Genomic DNA, 19516 nt, shown 5'->3' on the forward strand with positions numbered 1-19516 from the left:
TTTAAAAGTTAGATATTACATTATTCCAGTTATTGAACTACACACTGGAACAGTTTCATGCACCACTATTGTTACCCTCTTTTTAAACCAGGAAATGTAAGAAGGATGTGTACTGATTTTTGGATACTCCTGAATAAATTATTGGCATCTGGGGCTGGGGTGGGAATGTGGTTTCGATTTTTTTAACTGAGCTTCAAATTTTTTATCATTAAGATTTATTTTATTATTACAGGACTGTAGTGTCATTAAGTGTACAAAGGCTTGGCAGTTATAGCAGAAACATATCTTTTTAGTGATGCTATGACTATGTTCAGTAATGTACAATTCAAGCTGGGGGTGTATAACCATCATTTTCACTGGACAGCTGTAATGACTTGTAACCTTGTCAGAAATTCCTGCTATCCTAGATTTCTTAGTGACAGGTGTGATTGGCAGATGATCATGTGAACACGGCATGAATGCATCACCTGCATCCCTCCCATCCTCCACAGAAAAAGTACGTAAGGCCAAACTACACATAATTGATTGCTTAATAGGACTGTACTACTTCAGATTGCTTGTGGGGAGGTTGCACTGCTATGTATAAAAGAACAAAAAACAACAGCAACAACCTCTCTGCACAAAGTGAAGTCCTATATATTGCAAAAGCACAGGTTGGAAACACTGATTCTGAAATTCTAACTTTCCACAAGCAGGGACTTTTTGATGGGGTACCACCTTTAGCCATGTGATCTCCATCCTGCATTCTTAAATGGCAGGTTTTCTGTAAGTACAATTACCTTAAAAATGCAGAAAAGGATATAAAAGCTGATCAGTGTCCCAGTTTTCAAAAAATTCAGTGCATGATCTGTCTAACAATGATGGCTCATTTTGCCAAAGTTCTAGAGCGGGGTTGGAAAGCCTATATCCCTGTCGCTGGTCAGGCTGATGGGAGTCTGGAGGGGCAAAGATTCCCCACCTGTGTTCTAGGGAGTGCTGATGCAGAGCAAGGAAGAACTCTTTTATGTGAGCAGATTGGTCTTTATTGCTGAACCAAATTGAGCAGCTCAGAACTGCACAGAGCAGAATCAGTACATTGGAGACTTTAAATATTTTCTGGAGCTATCAGATCCGGACATCATATATTCACATACATGATTCAGTTTTTTTATATTGATATATACAAAGTTAGACTTGTTCATTGTTTTATAGTTGAATGAAAATCATGATGTTTGATCCATGGATGCTAGTTTTGCTAGGAATTATTCTGGGAGGAGCGGGGGAATCCTTTCTTTGTGTGTGTGTGGAAAAGGACCTCTTGCAACTCCCCCTCCCCTGCCAACTGTCCAAATATGAAACAGCTGCCTAGCTGCCTTACCAAGAAGATTTTATTGTTAAAATAAAAGTAGATTTTGCTTTTGGGGGAAAAAAAGAACACACATCTTCATTGTAAAACTCATGTTTGGTTTACAATTAGAGAAAAGTCACATGGTCCCAAAAAACCCGAGTTTATATATACTGTATATATATATATTGAAAATATATTTAAAAAACATAAAAATCTATATTTAAACATATATTATATGTTAATCAGTACACTTAAATATAGCTTAATTTTATTTACAATGTGACGCAGATGCTTGTAAGATTTAATGCCAGATTCATTTTTTTCCAAAAATCCCATAAAATTATATAAATATACAATAAATATTTGTTACACATGGTGAATAAGAGAGAACAAGGCCACAGACATTAACTTACATTTGCAAGAGGTTTTTTTTTTTTTTTAACAAAACAATAGGGCCAAAGACATGCATGAAATACTTTTGCCACAGACAGATCACAGCAAAAAAATAAAAAATAAAATAAAAATCAATTGAGTGACATTTTTGAAACCCCAGTTCAACTAAAACTGCCAAGCCTGTGATCATGTATTTATTTTGTTGTAGTAGGTCTGGCATAGAATGGGTGTTAAGAATAGTGCTTGTTTCAGTTTACAAAAGCTAGGGCTATATTGATTCGTTGCATAGCAGATTCTGCATCCAAATAATGATTTGTAGTTGTTTGTGTGTTTACAGTGTACTGTACAACTGTTAATAAAAATTTAGTATTCCTAGATATACGAATTACATTCTCATGTAGCTTTCAATCTGTGATACTCAAACTTGTGATTCCACAGTAAGCCCATGGAATTGAGTAGATCTGCTATAGTGGTTGGAGACAGTGAGCCTTAAATTGTCCTGTTTGAAGGCTGCAATCTTTTGGGTTTGTATCAGTCATTGTCCACTAACGGAATAGGATTCTCCAGTTTATTAGGAATAGGACTGGCTAAATCTGATTTTATTTAATTTTTAATCCTATGTTATACGATGCCCAACAGGGATAAAGTTATTATAAAGCTGATTCACTCTGGATATGTACAAAAACATTTCCATGTTCTGTTCTGCTGGTGGATTATATTACAGCAAAAATCATTTTCTTTCCTTGTGAGTTAAAAAATAGCCAGAGACCAATATTATGCATCCAGATATAAGATCACATCTATTCCAAGAGTCTTTTATATAGGCTAAATTAGTATAGTATATCTGATATGCAATAGTTACCTTATTTTCAGATTTTCCCTTTGTTTAAATTGTGAACTGCATGACTCTAAATAATGATCCACTGCAATTTTTTAGTGGGAATTTAGGTGACAGGCTTTAGTTAGGACTGAGTGAGGATGTTGACCTAGTTATATACACAGTGGGGCTGGAAGGGAATTCATTTATATCAGCGGAAATGGTTTGAGAACAAGTCTGCACACTGTTTCACTACATAAAGTTAGGAACAGCCATAAAGCAGGGAACTAGCCTAATGGATCTGAAGGAAATCAGGATCATGATATTTTCTCATTGCATAAGAAAACATCACCGAGGGATGACAATGATTCCCCTCCATTTCCACTTTCAAAAGTGTGAACAAAAGCAGCTTCTTGCTTATAACACAATCTTACAAAGACTTTCCATTCCAAATGCATGGATTAATGTAACCCAGATATTTTCCCTGCCTTTAAGTTATATGTCTTATATTAAATGTCTACTAGGATTTTGTGGTGAAGATAGCCTGGGATGCAGGTTAAAGCTAAATAAAGGGATTGCCATTGGGCTGAAAGGCTGATTTAGCTCCAGTTGGATTGCCTATTAAAAATGGACAATGACAGCATCTGCTTTCCTTTAAGGTAACAACCATTTATTTGCCCAGTCTTGGGCAGTCAAGAGTTCATTAATGGCAAAGCATCTACCTGCATACTGTCGTTAATCAATTGGGTTAGTGTTTTGTTTTTCAACAGTGAACACATGTCCAAGGAGAGTGAATAGATTTGTAATAACCAGAACCAACCTTCTTCTTCCCGTATTAGAAGTTGGTGAAAAGCTTTGATATTTTCTATAAATAAAATAAATAAATACGCTAAGTTTGTTTGCATCCAATTTTTACTTCTGATAACTGCATAAACTGACCATTAATGAAATGAGGGACTGATTTCTACTGCTAAATTAATAATCCCAGGATCTGAAATGAGCTTATTTTTGGATTGTGGTGTTTTAAGACACATTATCTTAAGGCCTGAGTCTTCTAGTGAATTATCACCCAAGAAAGGTTGGGTTTTTATTTATAGCCTAGTTCAAACAAATAGCACATGAAATAGTAAACCAGTGTCTGGACTGTACTACTTTAGACTGCAGGTGGAGATTCATATAATTGAATGCCTCCTTTCCCCCTTCACATAGAAAACTAGATGTCAAAGGAGAAGGGCTGTAGCCTAGCCTTCTCCCTGACACGACTGCCTCCCCACTCTGGGGAGGTGGGGGTATTTCATTTTCAGTTTGAAATGGTTCAGTCCAGAAACAGATTTACCTTATCTACCACTTTCGAAAACCTAGGCCTACATCAAAGCAAAGACCTCTGTTTAGCAAAACATTGGACCCCACCCATGGAAGTAGGCATCGTCACTATGAAATATACATGCAACTATCCCTTGATAAATGACACTGTCTGCATTGCAACGTGTGGGTTATATGATGCATGCCAAAACAAAAACCGAATATATTTAGTGAGAGGTCACGCTCTTGCTGTGGCATTTCTAATGTAGTCATTGTCTATTTGTGTTGCAGGTTGTGATGGATTTGCTGATAATTCTCCAAGGCCAGAGGCATCAGTCCTGTGCTCAGTTACTTACTTAAGAGTAGCACTGGAGTTACCTTTAATTAAAGTGCATGCAACTGATTTCAGGATTGCATCCTAGGATTTCCTTTTAAACCAAGAGCTATGGTTCTACAGGATTCTCTTGCCTGTAGAAGATAAGGCTATTGTGTGCTACCTCTCAAAAAGCCATAGACCGTTGCAGACATATTTAGACGAAACAGGTAGTTGGGTTTTGAGGTAGAAGGCTCTGCCTACCTGATTCCAGAGCCACTCCTTCAGGCCTGGATTCTGTCATATTATCTCAAGTAAAAAAAGTAGCAGGTATTTGAGAACCGGGGCATACTAGACATTCTTTTTTACAATAAGAGCATCTGGCTGCCCTGCATATATTTACTTGCACAGGGAAGCCTTTACTGCTTCACTGTCTGTGCAGTTCTTTTCAGTAGCGATTGCTAATCCTTCCGTTGCCAACACAACTGTAGACCGTCTGGATCCATAAGTTACAGCATTGTGGCATTCCAAATGTATTTGCTAAAGTACCATCTGATATTCATGTGATTCTTTCCCTTTTTTTTCTTTCTTGCCAAGATTTGGTAATTGTACTTCAACGGGATAGTTAATCCAGACACAAATACTACTTCTCCCTGAACCGACTCCGCTCATACAACGAGAGGATGGTGATGAGATTCTCCATCCTCACCAACCTCAGTGCAGCTTGGCGAAAGATCCTGGGGAATCCACACCAGCTGTATATGCAGATCTCCCTTCCTAGGTTGGGGCAATCATCTTTGTTCTCAACACCCAAGGAAAATGGGGGGAATATGTTTGAAAGAGAATGCAATTTGTTTTCTTCCTAAGAGAGGAAAAGTGTTGGGGGACGGACGGACCCCAGAAAAACCAAAATACAAAACAAGCAAAAGGCAGGTCTTTAAAGCAACAATCATAGAATAGAAACCACACCTAGACAAACATAAAAGTGCTGCCTGTAGATTAGAAAAGAGCACTGGGAGGAACATCAACACTGTCTTTTTCAGTTGCCTTTTTTATTATTTTTTTCAGTAGTCTGATTTGATATTGCAAACACCTTCACAACATACAAAAAAACCCCAAATTTGTTTTATCCAGAACATATACGGTGACGACAGGGAGTAATCTCCTCTTTTTAAAACCATGTGGGAATTTTAAAATTAAAAAAAAAATCAACAGTAAAACTATGACAACAGCACCTTGACATTGTTTTAATTCCAACGCTACCAGAAGAATTTAAAAGCAGTAAACAGATATAATACTAATAGGAATCAAGATACTTACTGTCTAAAATGTAAACGGAATGTTTTGGTTCATTTTCTTTTTTTTGAAAGGACAGTTTATCATCAATTCACAATTGAAGCAGCATGCAATTTTATTTTTTTAATTTTTTTAAGTTTTCAATTCTTGGCAACAGCAACAAACCACAATGTTAGAGGAATGTAATGCATTTTTTTCTCAAAGTTGTGCGCAAATGAATTTATCTCTCTCTCTCTCTCTCTCTCTCTCTGTCTTGTTCCTCTTTAGCTCATGGATATGTTCAATAAATAGATTGTGGAACCACTGTACTGTATAAACTTCATTTATACATGCAGTCCATAAAATTATTATTTTTTCTTTCTTACTGAATAATTTACCCTGTTATGTATATATACAAATAGATAAATTTTGTCTCAATATAATCTATACAACACAAATCCACTATCTTCCCCTTTTTATGGTCAGTGTACAAACACAGGAAGTGTCTATTCTTATAAACCGCCATCCAACTCTCTTCTTGTTATCCATAGTGAGAGCTCGCACATAAGACTGGGTAGTTCGGCACTGGGAATTCCAGTACCTCTTGTCTATGCCCCGGCAGCCCTCTTTCGTATAACCCTTGGAGTTGCATTTGGTCTCATAAAAATATTGCTTCAGTTGGCCTTTGGGTACCGGGACTTTTTCCAGGACTGTGACAGTTGCCCCCGACATGTCCACCGCCGTTTTTTTCTCGGCCGCCGTCACCCACTCGCTCGTACTGTCACACACACTCAGCTCCCCACGGCGAGCCGGGTCAGAGTGACGCCGGACCCTCATGGACATGTTTGCAGCATCCAAGTAGTTTTTATACTCCTCAAGCAGAAAGAGCAGTGGTGGCTCCAAAGGCACTTGACTGCTTAGCATCACCCGAGATGAGTATAAGTCGGCATCCTTATTTTCCTTGCTGGGCTGGATGACCTGCTGCTCATCCAGGAGCTCCTCTATGACATGTTCAAAAGTGTCCGCCAAGGACGTCAATCCTCTGGAGGCGTCATTGGGCCCGCCGAGGTTCTCCAGGTTTCCCTGTGTCCGGAGACCGGGATAAGCCAAGCTGCCTGGTCCTCTGATGCTCACTTCTTTCATTGGGGCAGCTTTCATGCAACTGAAGTATGAAATAACCATAGTAAGGAAAAGGATGGTCATCACTCTTTTCACTTGGTGGAACTGTGGGCGACAAGAAGAGGGGAAGAAAGATAGAAAAGAAGGAATTCAGAACAAATAGATGAAAGAAGCAACAACCGTTTGAGGTGCAAAACAAGCATACATCCCCCTCCTCTGCCAAGTTGGAAAGAGTTATGTGTTAACCCTATGTAACTTTTTAACCTCACACAGAGACAATGGGCATGCGTTTATATTCAGTCATCCCAGTCAAGCGACAGAAATCACACCTGGAAAAAGGTTTCCCACATTTATCTTTTATGTCACAAAGGCATTCATTGAGAGCACTCACTATGGCAGAAGCCAATGATTGGACTACCCTGCTTGGAACTAGTTAAAGATGTTGGCCTGAAGTCTCAAGAACCCTTGCACAGTAAATGTCACACTCTAGGCATGATAATTAATTACCCTCTATTTGCATGACAAGTGTAACAGCATGCTTGGAAAGGTTACTAAGCATCTGCGGTATGCATGCAGTAACGGGGAAAGATTTCAGAAAGTTATTGTCTTTTGTAGAAAGATCTCAGCACGGAGGTTGGAACTATATGAACAGTAATTACCTTTAAAAAGACAAAGGGGGGAAAGGATTGTCTCACAGTATCTAAGGCTCCCAAAACTACATTTCAGAAATTGGGGAGCAAATAACCATCTGTCGGCATGGGAGGGGGCATGGAGAGCATGCACACAAGCCCAAACACACACCAGACTTTCCTGCAATGAGCTTTGGCTTGCTTGTTTTTGTGTAAAGGTAAAGGTAAAGGTACCCCTGCCCGTACGGGCCAGTCGTGTCCGACTCTAGGGTTGTGCGCCTATCTCACTTAAGAGGCCGGGGGCCAGCACTGTCCAGAGACACTTCCGGGTCACGTGGCCAGCGTGTCGAAGCTTCTCTGGCGAGCCAGCACCAGCGCAGCACACAGAAACGCCGTTTACCTTCCCGCTAGAAAGCGGTACCTATTTATCTACTTGCACTTAGGGGTGCTTTCGAACTGCTAGGTGGGCAGGAGCTGGGACCGAAAGACAGGAGCTCACCCCGCCGTGGGGATTCAAACCGCCGACCATGCGATCGGCAAACCCTGGGCACTGAGGTTTTACCCACAGCGCCACCCGCGCTTTATTGTGCTTTATTATTTATTATTATTATTATTATTATTATGCTTTATTATTTCTTTATTGTGTAGCAATAAATAAATAAATTGACCTATGGAACTCACAGATGCCAGGTGCAATTACAACACATATTTTCATGCAGCTGAGGTGGCATTCATAAGTGAAGGTAAAGGTGTATTAAGGGAATACTGAGTAACAAGGGAAGCATTCAGCTATCCCAATTAAAGGTAAGCCAAAATGGGTGTGTGGGGTTGTTCATGAACATTTTAAAAATCCAGCCCAATTACATCCTTGCCTTTTGCTATTTTGTGGCACATGGAGGTGCTTGCTTGCTTGCATGCTGCTCATCTCTCTGTACTAAACTAGCAGCAATGAAATTCAGTGAAGCAGAGGTCAAGACCCCTCCTTCGTGCTCTGAGGGCCAGTGAAGCCCCTGCACTGCCCTTGGTCTGTATAACTTGGGGGAGAAGGAAAGGGAGTGCGACAGCCCATTACCAAGGCAACAAGGCGGGTGCTCCCTGTCAAGCTGTCCCTCTTCATCACTTTTCCAGTCTGCTCTTGTTTTCTAGCATGTGCTCCCTTGCAGAATATACTATGGTAATTTTTAGAAGGCATTTGTTCAATTTATGCCTTTAGTATATGGCAGTTTAGGTAAAACACTGTTCTGTGGGGAAATTTATCTGGAGCGAGTGTCTGGGAAAGATATACCCCTGGAATTCCTGACTGGACACATCTCCCCAGACCAGTTTTGAAGGGTGAAAAACCAAGGTAAAGTGTGAGTACATGGTGCCTAGCTTGCAAACAAGCAAAAGAAACAATCATGTACAAAGCTTTGCTGCTTACATAGTGTGCAAGTTTAGGAGTATGTCTTTAATTACCGTTTTAGCAGAAATGGTTAAATCTCGCCATAAACCAAAGAGTTCAATTATGGAATTTCTTTTCTTTTTTCTTTTTTAAAAAGGGGAGGAATCAATGTACCCTCCATGTTTCTTTTCATAGGGTGGGGGGGACGAGGAAAGCAAAATTGATCCTCATATGGGCCCTTTTCTAAATTATGGCTAGTAATACTGTTGGGGAAAGCAGATCTCCCATCCTCCCTCTCTGTTTTTTTACTTTATTTTCATGCTGGACCTTGCTATGGATGCTGTTGGCTGCCATATTTGAGGCTGGGCAGGAATTTTTTCATCAGGCAAATTGCCCCACGATTCACGGTGTTTGCCTACCTCATAGCAATCATCACAACTTTGGCAGTTTAGGCATTGGGTAAGCTTTAGTCTTGGCTGGAGGGGAAGCTGTAGCCTCTGCCTGCCCCTCTGAGTAATGGGTACCCCATTAAAGGGATCCAGGAGGAGTTTTGTCTGTCCAAATGCTAAGGCAGGGGCCACAGCACTCCTCAGGACAGCAGGTGGCACTCCTATTTGATGTAAATCATAGGTCCCCCTCCCCTCCATCTGCTGTTGGGTTGACCCAGGTTTTAGTTCCAGCAGGTGGACCTGGAAGTCCTTGGTAGAACCCAATGCTTAGGCCAGACCTCTGACACCTGTAAGCAATAAATTTGTGGCCTTATTTGATCCCAATACACTGTGTCAGGTCTATTGTGTGGATTGGGACGGCGGGTGCTGCGGGACCTTAGCACACAAAAAACAAAAGAAAATGAAAAGATCCTACAAGCCTGACGTTTCCCCACTCTTGAGGAAACATATTTGAATGCTAGATGCAATAGGCAAAAGAATTCATAGAGTGACATCATCACTTTCTGAGTAAATGCCATGTCACTACGGGAAAAAAGTTTCTCTTAATTGGGTAAAACTCCTAAACAAGTTAATGCACTGAATTATGAGGATGGTGGTATGTAGGGATTGCAAGAGCCATTCTAGATCAAGGACACCTGAGGGCAGAATGAGGCATAAACCCTATCTGCTTCTGCTGATTCCCTCAGCTAATTGCATCTATGATATGAGATGGATATTGTAGATATGGTTTTAATTTAAAAATGGTCCCCCATCATATGCACTCAGACGGATTACTGGATGACATGTGTGGTCTTTCAAGTTCCTGAACCCCACTATCAACCCAGAATATAAATGCCATGAACTACTGTACTTATTAATGACTGATGAAAATGTTTTCCTCACTTTTCTTTCTTTCTTTCCTTTAAAGCAGCCTTTCATGAATTTGTAAGGTCATAAATTTAGTTTTAAGAAGTTCTATTTTTGCTTTCATTTTTAAACCAGGTTATTTTTAAAAAGAAAAACTTATAGCTGAAATCTGAACAAAAGTTACAATCTAATTATTTTTTAAAGATGTGCTTTAAAAAAATCCACTTATTTTTATTTACCCTGATTATCCCACACAGAAGTACGGTAGTCCCCACACAGCTGTAGCTGTGTTGTTAATGTGAGCCTAAGTCACAAAGGAATAAAGAAACTTATCAAGGAGAAACCCACCACAATGGCATTAAAGCTGGTTGCCTTATACAGCTTTGAACAATCTGCTTTCCCACCTTTGCTTTGGTCTTGGAAGACTTATATCCCAACCTAGAGTAGGAAATATCTTTTCCTGGATAATCTTTATGTTTGTGACAGGTTGAGGAACTTTGCAAGTCTCCCTACGAAAAGACACAAAATCCCAGTTTTCTGATTTTACCAAAGTTAGGATCATGACTTTGAGAGAGGGTTTCAAGCACATACTGGAAAATTAGGTCTACACAATTAAATGTCAGCCTAGCACAACAAATCCACTTAAAACAACAACACAGACTCTCTGCAGTTGGGAAAGCAATGGGCAAAATGTATTGAAACGCATAGTGCATAACCACTGCACACATCCAGTTGGATGCTCATTGTTGTATAAACAAATCAGAGTGAATGTTCAATAAAGCTCTGGACATACTCTAACTTCAGGATGAATGATCAACACCTAAGCCATGTGGAGCAGCCTAGTGGGTTACCTTCCTTTCTGAACTTGTTCCACTCTTCTGCCCCCTTTCACAACTTTGTGGCTGACCAATTGCTTCTTTCTAGCAAGCAATATTTCTAGCATCTTAAAAAGTAGAGACATCACCTTGCCAACAAAGGTCCGTATAGTAAAAGCTATGGTTTTCCGAGTAGTGATGTATGGAAGTGAGAGCTGGACCATAAAGAAGGCTGATCTCCGCAGAATTGATGCTTTTGAATTATGGTGCTGGAGGAGACTCTTGAGAGTCCCATGGGCTGCAAGAAGATCAAACGTATCCATTCTTAAGGAAATCAGCCCTGAGTGCTCACTGGAAGGACAGATCCTGAAGCTAAGGCTCCAATACTTTGGCCACCTCATGAGAAGAGAAGACTCCCTGGAAAAGACCCTGATGTTGGGAAAGATGGAGGGCACAAGGAGAAGGGGACGACAGAGGACGAGATGGTTGGACAGTGTTCTCTAAGCTACCAGCATGAGTTTGACCAAACTGCGGGAGGCAGTGGAAGACAGGAGTGCCTGGCATACTCAGGTCCATGGGGTCATGAAGAGTCAGGCACGACTAAACAACAACAAGCAAGCAATAGCATTATTCACGTTTCTTAAGAATCAGCTAATACTCATTTCAGTGCTTTTGATGTTCATGCCGAAGTACCTCATACTTGGCAGTAAGGACTGGAGTAAACACTCTTTTTGTTTGCCAACACAGCGCTATGTATAAAGACTTACTTCACATCCTTATTTTGTGGGAAACAAAGAATCCTAACACTTGTCAGAGGAAAAGCACAACAAAGACACTTTACGCACTAAGACAGGAATTGCCCAAGTTTTAGGCCCCGATGTTCGTATGAGGAAATGTTATGCTGTTAGGAATTCTGTTGACAATAATCTAAGCTCAACACGTCCTTTGGATACTAGTCATTCTTCCTATTCATATATATCATTGTGGCATCTTTGTATAAATATTAATAGTTTACTCAGTCCCTGCAGGTCATCCCTCACTGAATTGTTTGCTGCATTTATTCTGAAAAATCCTATATATCTGTCATCTGACTTCAAAAAGGTCTTTATAGATTTGTACAAATTGATCTGGTTATTGAGGCGACCAAAGCCAGCTTTTGGCATGTAAATTCCATAAACATGTGGCAAGATGGCAACTGAGCAAAAGTAGGGGGCTTAAAGTTCATTTTCTCTCAGAGCTATCTTCACCACCCACCTACCACCTGGATTTCCATTTTTCCCTTTGTTGACTGAATGCACGTACCAGGGAATTCACATTGGGAGACTGCTGAACTGGTTCTGGAGCCAGGTTCTTGGTGTGGCCTGATGCCATACACTTCTAAATAATGACAGCAGGCAAACATTTATAGCAAAAGGTAACTTCAAAGGGCAGTTCAGAGGCAATGATACAGAGCAGGGATTAAAAGATCTGAGTGTCTCTCATAATAATTTTGATTTATTTATTTCAATTATTAGCCTTGAGTATTATCATGCTCAATTATAAGTTACCTTGGTGCTCATATATGACGCTCTTATTTGGGTAACTTATAATACATGAAATCTTCTCTCTCTCTTTCTTTAAAAAAACATTATTAAAACATATAAAGTCCACCTCCCTGATAAGTCCTGGGCAAAGCTAGCTAACCCAAAGAAAAAGATGTTTAGGAGCATTTCTGAATTGCTTCATGCATGGCTTTTGGGAGGCATCTGGAGGAAAAAAGCTCCACAGCTGTGGGGCAGAAGGGGTGCATGTACACACATGCCGTTCAACACTCTCAGGCACGGGGTGGCTCTTTCTCCTCAGAAGTGGACACTGCTGCATTTAAGGCCATGTAGACATGATGTCACTTGCTCTCATCTTGCCTACAGTTTGTCTTCCATTGTCTCAGTCCACACCTTGCCTAAGACACTTCAGATACATTTTACCGTCAACTTCAGCATCCCTCCATGTGTATGAGTTTACACTGGGCATCGAATGCAGTAGGTCTGGCTATTGCCTATGAAAGTTTATGCCACACGTTCCCCACACCATAACTGCTCATAGAAGTTCTTTTCTATATATTTTTTGTGAGAAAGAACACAGAGAGAGCACATCTTTTTTTACACACAAGACTCAGCAGTGACCTCATTGTGGAAACTCAGAGGCAAATCACATCAAGTGAGGCAGTCTTGTGGTGTGAGGTCATAATAGAAAAAGGGGTTCTGAAAAATCAGCTCATGTATAAAGAGACATCTCTTAGGCAGCTTAGAGAACTGGGTCACATTTTGAGTCACAAACTTTCTTTGCTCAGTAAATGAGCTTTTGTTTCTTACTTGACATGCACAATTCACATCTTTCTTCAAGGATGTGCTCCTGTTGCAAATATCCCCCTCCCACCTCGCAAAACTGGACAATTTTCTTCCTCTGAAAACATTACTCTCTTTCCAGAAAGTATATTCATTGCTTCTTAAGATGGATCTGCGAGCATATTTTCACATGAGGTGGGAATACAAACCTATACAATTATCGTTTCCAGATGACCACAATAATCTACTCTTTAAGAACCTTTTTCATGTTTGTTAAGGGTGTTGAAATCTGTTAGGGGACCCTTCCCAGAGCTTACAAGTCCAAGTACACCTTCTGATGGATATACAGCTACAGAATTGCGGGGGGGGGGAGCCTTATGTGTGGGGCCACATAAATACCCTTTACCCCTGGCCTAGAAGGCAGGCAAATGAAAACCTCCTCCCCTTTCCCATAAGAAGCAGACGATGTCAAACTTAATAATAAAAAATTTATACCCCACCCATCTGGTTGGGTTTCCCCAGCCACTCTGGGCAGCTTCCAACAAAAGATTAAAAATACATTAAGACATCAGTCATTAAAAACTTCCCTAGACAGGACTGCCTTCAGATGTCTTCTAAACATCAGATAGTTGTTTATTTCTTTGACATCTGATGGGAGGGCTTTCCACAGGGCGGGTGCCACTACCGAGAAGGCCCTCTGCCTGGTTCCCTGTAACTTGGCTTCCCGCAGTGAGGGAACCACCAGAAGGCCCTCAGCGCTGAACCTCAGTGTCCGGGCAGAACGATTGGAGTGGAGACGTTCCTTCAGGTATACTGGGCCGAGGCCGTTTAGGGTTTTAAAGGTCAGCACCAACACTTTGAATTGTGCTCGGAAATGTACTGGGAGCCAATGTAGGTCTTTCAAGACTGGTGTTATGTGGTCTCGGCGGCCGCTCCCAGTCACCAGTCTATCTGCTGCATTCTGGATTAGTTTTAGTTTCCGGGTCACCTTCAAAGGTAGCCCCATGTAGAGAGTATTGCAGTAGTCCAAGCGGGAGATAACTAGAGCATGCACCATTCTGGCAAGACAGTCCACGAGCAGGTAGGGTCTCAGCCTGCGTACCAGACGGAGCTGGTAGACAGCTGCCCTGGACACAGAACTGACCTGCTCCTCCATGGACAGCTGTGAGTCCAAAATGACTCCCAGGCTGCATACCTGCTCCTTCAGGGACACAGTTGCCCCATTCAGGACCAGGGAGCCCCCCCCCCCGTTAACATTCCGTTTCAACCTACATAGTTCCTGACGCAGACAAACACAGTCATTTGTGGCAGCCTGCTTGGGGTATATGTGTGAAAATAAACCAGTTTCTGCCGGCTGCTTGCAAGACCAGCTCACCCATGAGGCAAGGTGAGGTGATCGCCTCAGGTGGCAGGATCCACAGGGGCAGCAGATTCCAATGTAGCTATTCATTGCCCCCTTGTTCCTGGTGTAAAACTTCACTCAACCTTTCTTCCCCTGAGGCACAATTTTGTGGTTCACCTCAGGTGCCAAAATGTATTGGGCTGGCCCTGCTGTAGCAATGTAAGAAGACCTGGATGGAAGGGGTTGGAAAGGAACCTTTAAGGCTACAAAATATGGTCAGAAGCCCAGAATTGGCCTGGTGCAGGCCTGCAAAAGTCCACCTCTCCCCTTGCCTTGACATGTAGTTGCTACTTGCAAAAGCAGCACTTCCCAAGAACTCATCCAGACCTTTTGCCGCCCAGTCAGCATTCTCAGATATGGTAAAATTGCAAAATTTGAGACAGAGCTTGGCCATAGATTCTACTGACTATTCACCCTGGAACATACAGTGTTAATAAGAAGGAGCATGGCCAGAGTGCCTCTGCCCTATCAATAACTACTCAACAAAGCCCACAAGCCAGGAGCTTAGGTAGGCAGGCCTTTCAAATCAGAAACTGTGGCCTCCAATACAGCCTTGACATATCCAGCTCTCTTGGAAAAGTTTCCACTGTATATTATACACATAAAAATATATGTGCATGCACAGTTCATTATATTTCTTACCCATCATTCGCTAGCAAATGCACCAAGGTGGGTTGCTAATCCATGCACACCACATGCACATAACACAATAACAACTGAAATAATAGAGGATATGTACCAAACGCCTACACTCTGAATTGGACAGATTGAGATCACTTTGCAATTGTACTAAAAACTGAGTTGCTGTGATGTATGTTTGAGGAAACAAGAAAAATGCCATCCAAAGTTAACCTTTCCACATCTGAATTACCTTTACATCTGAATTACTCTGAAGTTAGTAGCAAAGGATTGCAACTTTCAGAAGCAGTCCGGCACTGAAACTTGCTTACAAATCAATAAACGGTGACATTTGCAGTGCAATCCTATGCCTGTCTTCTCAGAACTAATCCCCATTGGCTTCGGTATGGTTTATCCCCAAGAAAGTGTGTATACTCACTTTCCTGGGAGTAGTAGTGGATGGGGTGAGGAGGCAGCACCGCTCACCTGACCTCCTGTTGGTCACATTGCTGTTGCTTACTGGGAGATAGAGGGGGAGGGGCAAGGTGGCAGTGAAGCTGGAATGGTGGAGCCAATCAGGTTCTCCTGCTGGTGTATTTCCACCACGACAACCTCCCCACCCCTCGCCCCTGCCCTCCTGGTAAGCAACAGCGATGCGATTGACCAGAGTTCAGGTGAGCATGAGTGTTCCACCACACCATCAACTACTGAGTAAAACTCATTGGACTCAATATAACTTACTTTTGAGAAGGCATCTCTAGGATCACACATGGCAATTCTACAATTTATAACATAGAAAAAGATCATAGGAAAGTGGCAATACTATGAACCCCTGCCTGGGTGAATAAGTCCCATTCAACCCAGTGGGGATTATTTCTGAATAAAAATGCACTGAATCAGGTTGGAAAACTGGCAGGTTAATCATAAGTAAACACCACTGAATTTAGTGGGATGCTCAACTTCCCGAGTAAATGTGTACAGGATTCCATAAAACCAGGGAATTAATTTCCTCCTATTATCATGCATGCAGTACTTCAGTGTGCTTGGTGTTATTTAAAGGCGCCTACAAAAGATTCCTGCTTTATGTATCTTTTTATAGGTGTGGGAACAGATACCAAAATGCGCTGCATGTCAGGACATGATTTGCAAAGACTAAACGTACTGAGAGCAAGCAGAGTTAGCAGTCAAATGCATAGGCTGCTGGCAGTTCAGCACACACGTTATCCTTCGGGATATTTATTCATCCAGCTGTATAATTATTTTTTTAATTAATGAAAACAAGAAAACAAAGAACCACACACAAAAACACATGCTAATGAACTGAGCGCTCCTAAACTGCTAGTGGAAGAAGCAATTGTCTTGGTTGCCCACTTTGGCAGTTTACAGTTTTGCTCAGATAATAAACCATCAAATAAGAAACATCAAACTATTTGACCATGAGTGTGCTTGTCAATAGAGTTCACAGGATAGTACATGCCTTTCCTTCCCACTTTCTGATGCACAGGATAGAAAGACAATCCTTCCCATCACCTCCAAAATCCCCAGAAGATTCCCACCACCTACTTCCACGTTCTTGGAATATAGAGAATCATAGAAACATAGAAAGGTAGTGTTGGAAGGGATCCTGAGGGTCACCTAGTGCAATTGGCTGCCATGAAGGCATCTCAACTAAAGCATAGGGCTAAACCACTACTCTGCAAGTACTTGCAAAAGATTTTGCTGACTGGCCATTCATGGGATGTTTGCCCTTTGGCCATCTGCTGGAAAGTGAAATGTTTTCTACCATTCTTGATTCTATTACCCCACCCCTGCCTTCCCTCATCCCAATCCCTATAATTTATGGACTCATATTCTGCTTTCCAAAATATAGGTTAAGGAAGACACACACACATATGCTCAAGAAACCACAATGGCCAGTTTTTAGATCTGTTGCTCTCAAACTTGTCCGACCACTAAAAATAACTTTAATAAACTTCCCTCCCCCCCCCCATTCAGCACTGGCATCATTATGAAAAACAACGCCCAATTATGAAAATCATGAGCCCTAGGCTAGCTGGCACAGAAATGCCTCTTTAACCAGTAGAGTACAAGGGGAAAATTAGACCATGCCAGTGTTGCTTTTTGACAATTATTTGTCTTGGGCCATGGCATTCTTTGGCTGTTTGCTAACTGCACTTGACCAAAATGTCCTTGATCTCTCTGTGTGTAGATATGTCCAGGGTGACCCAAACTGCAACTGGATTCAAAGCACACCATGGCAGATGTTCTCAGAGATGTGGTTCCTCCAACCATTGCTATCTGTAACACTTCATGCAACAGCTCCGAGAAAGGTACAGTTCATTACTGTGATGGACTTTCCCCATTCCAATATGGATCTGATGCGCCGGTTGAAGTATCTTAATCAGGGGTGGGAAACCTGTGCAAACATTCCAGATATTGTCGGCCAACTTCCATTAGACCCACCTAGCATGGCCTATGGTCAGGGATGATGGGAATCGTTGCCACAGATTTTACCTCCTTGCCTTAAATGACGATGGGAGACCTCTATGCACATCCCCAGCTTGGTATATTGTTGTTAGTTAAAAAATGGATTAACTCATCTTGTTTGAAAGCATGACAGAGTCCTAGCAGACCTTGAAGGGTTTTGTATCTTCAGGGTGATGGAAACACTAATTAGTAAATATTAACTAGCTTGTACAAACAATGGAAAATAATTGTGCATTTTAAAAAATGCATGTATCACTCACTTTATCATAATCTTATTGTAATTCATACCTTTGATGCAAATGAGGCCTTTTAATTCTACAGAAAAGTTTCCTTTGCAGCTGAGCCCAAGAGAAATCATTTGGGAAAAGCTAGACACATAAAAATGGAATTGTAATTCATATGGGTTTGCTGTCAAAGCTGCTTCCGAGTATTTTCAATCCAATGTTATCCAGTGATAATTATGTTGCAATAATTATAGGAAAAGCCTTACTAAACAATAAAGATGTCAACAAATTGTAAATCATAGTTGTGTAGTGGGAATAATCCAGCATCAACAGAACGTTTTATGAAGAAGGCATTATATTTGGGAATAATGTCCAGTTTTGAGCAGGTACCCTAAATCTCAGCGCTGTTTGGAAAGCCTACATCTAGTAATTTTACTAGGTACCTCTTTTGATAGCCCAATCTAGAGCAATCTACTAGACCTGCACACTGAAGCAGACCAATTTTATAGGCATATTAAGGAACAAAATGCAAATCACAAGCCACATTCTCTGAATTTTGATTGAGTAGATAGTAACACTTGTTACCCAACTGGACAACAGCCATGATTTATTATTGATGCCAGTTTTGCATTATGGTTTTGTTTGGAGATTAATAACATGCCTACCACAAACAGGAGCACAATGTACAGTCAAAAGTATTGGCAGAAGCCAGTAACACACATGAAGTACTGTGACAGATGAAACCTAAGAAAAAATGAAGTACAAACTGCAGGACAGGGGCTGGGGGCCGCTACTTCTCAGGAAAACCCTAAATTAGGATATGGGAGCAAGGGCGCCATCTCACCCTCAGGATTGTGGGTGCCCGCTGCTGCAACACAAACGTGCAATGTCACATGTGCATACCTGCACATACAGTTACAGATAGGTAGCCGTGTTGGTCTGCCATAGTCAAAATAAAAAAAAATTCCTTCCAGTAGCACCTTAAAGACCAACTAAGTTAGTTCTTGGTATGAGCTTTCGTGTGCATGCACACTTCTTCAGATACTTCAGATACCACTTCTTCTTGGTATCTGAAGAAGTGTGCATGCACACGAAAGCTCATACCAAGAACTAACTTAGTTGGTCTTTAAGGTGCTACTGGAAGGAATTTTTTTTTATTTTATACCTGCACATAGTATGTGTGACGTCACATGCACTGTGTGCAGGCGTGTGCGTGTGATGTCGCATGTCCACGTTGCATCCGCCGGCGGTGACGGCGACTCTTGTTTCTCCTGCTACCCGCATCCAGTGAGGCGTGCTTTTCCATGGGAGGGGCTTGGATGCAGAGGCAGAAAGACTTTGCCTCCACATCTGCCTGCCAGCTTTTTTCATTGACTTTGTGGGTGCTTGGCCACCACCATTATATTATTGTGGGTGCCCACACCCCACACCCCCCTGGAGTTGGCTCTTAGGTATGGGAGCATGTTTTGCCCTGCCCCTAAACTACTGCTCAAGTGCCCATTGTGGTCCTCCTAACTGGAACTCTGGCTATTAACCAGAAGGTTGGTGGTTCAAGTCCACCCAGGGACAGCTGCAGGCAGGATTTCTGCATCGCAGGGGACTGGACTAGATGACTCTAGGATTCTTCACTTACAGTGGTGCCTCGCAAGACGAAAAGAATCCGTTCTGTGATTCTCTTCATCTAGCGGTTTTTTCGTCTTGCGAAGCAAGCCCATTGACGGATTAGCGCTATTAGCGCTATTAGCGGCTTTTAGCGGCTTATCTGCTGGTTGGATCAGCTGATTAGCGGCTTAGC

At 41.7% G+C, this 19516-nt stretch overlaps 1 protein-coding gene across 5 annotated transcripts in view; it reads right to left on the reverse strand.

Moving 5' to 3' along the window:
- Positions 1–1349: 1349 nt before the first annotated feature.
- BDNF (brain derived neurotrophic factor) overlaps positions 1350–19516 on the reverse strand; it is a 72610-nt gene continuing 54443 nt past the window's right edge. For all 5 annotated transcript variants that reach the window (XM_081166462.1, XM_081166464.1, XM_081166465.1 and 2 more), the window contains one exon: positions 1350–6651. In XM_081166462.1, coding sequence (XP_081022588.1) covers positions 5890–6651 — 762 coding nt within the window. In that variant the 3' untranslated portion in view covers positions 1350–5889. The remainder of the gene's footprint in view (positions 6652–19516) is intronic.

This window comes from Podarcis bocagei (assembly GCF_964188305.1).
Source record: "Podarcis bocagei genome assembly, chromosome: 1".
In the NCBI taxonomy this organism is placed as follows: Eukaryota; Metazoa; Chordata; class Lepidosauria; order Squamata; family Lacertidae; genus Podarcis; species Podarcis bocagei.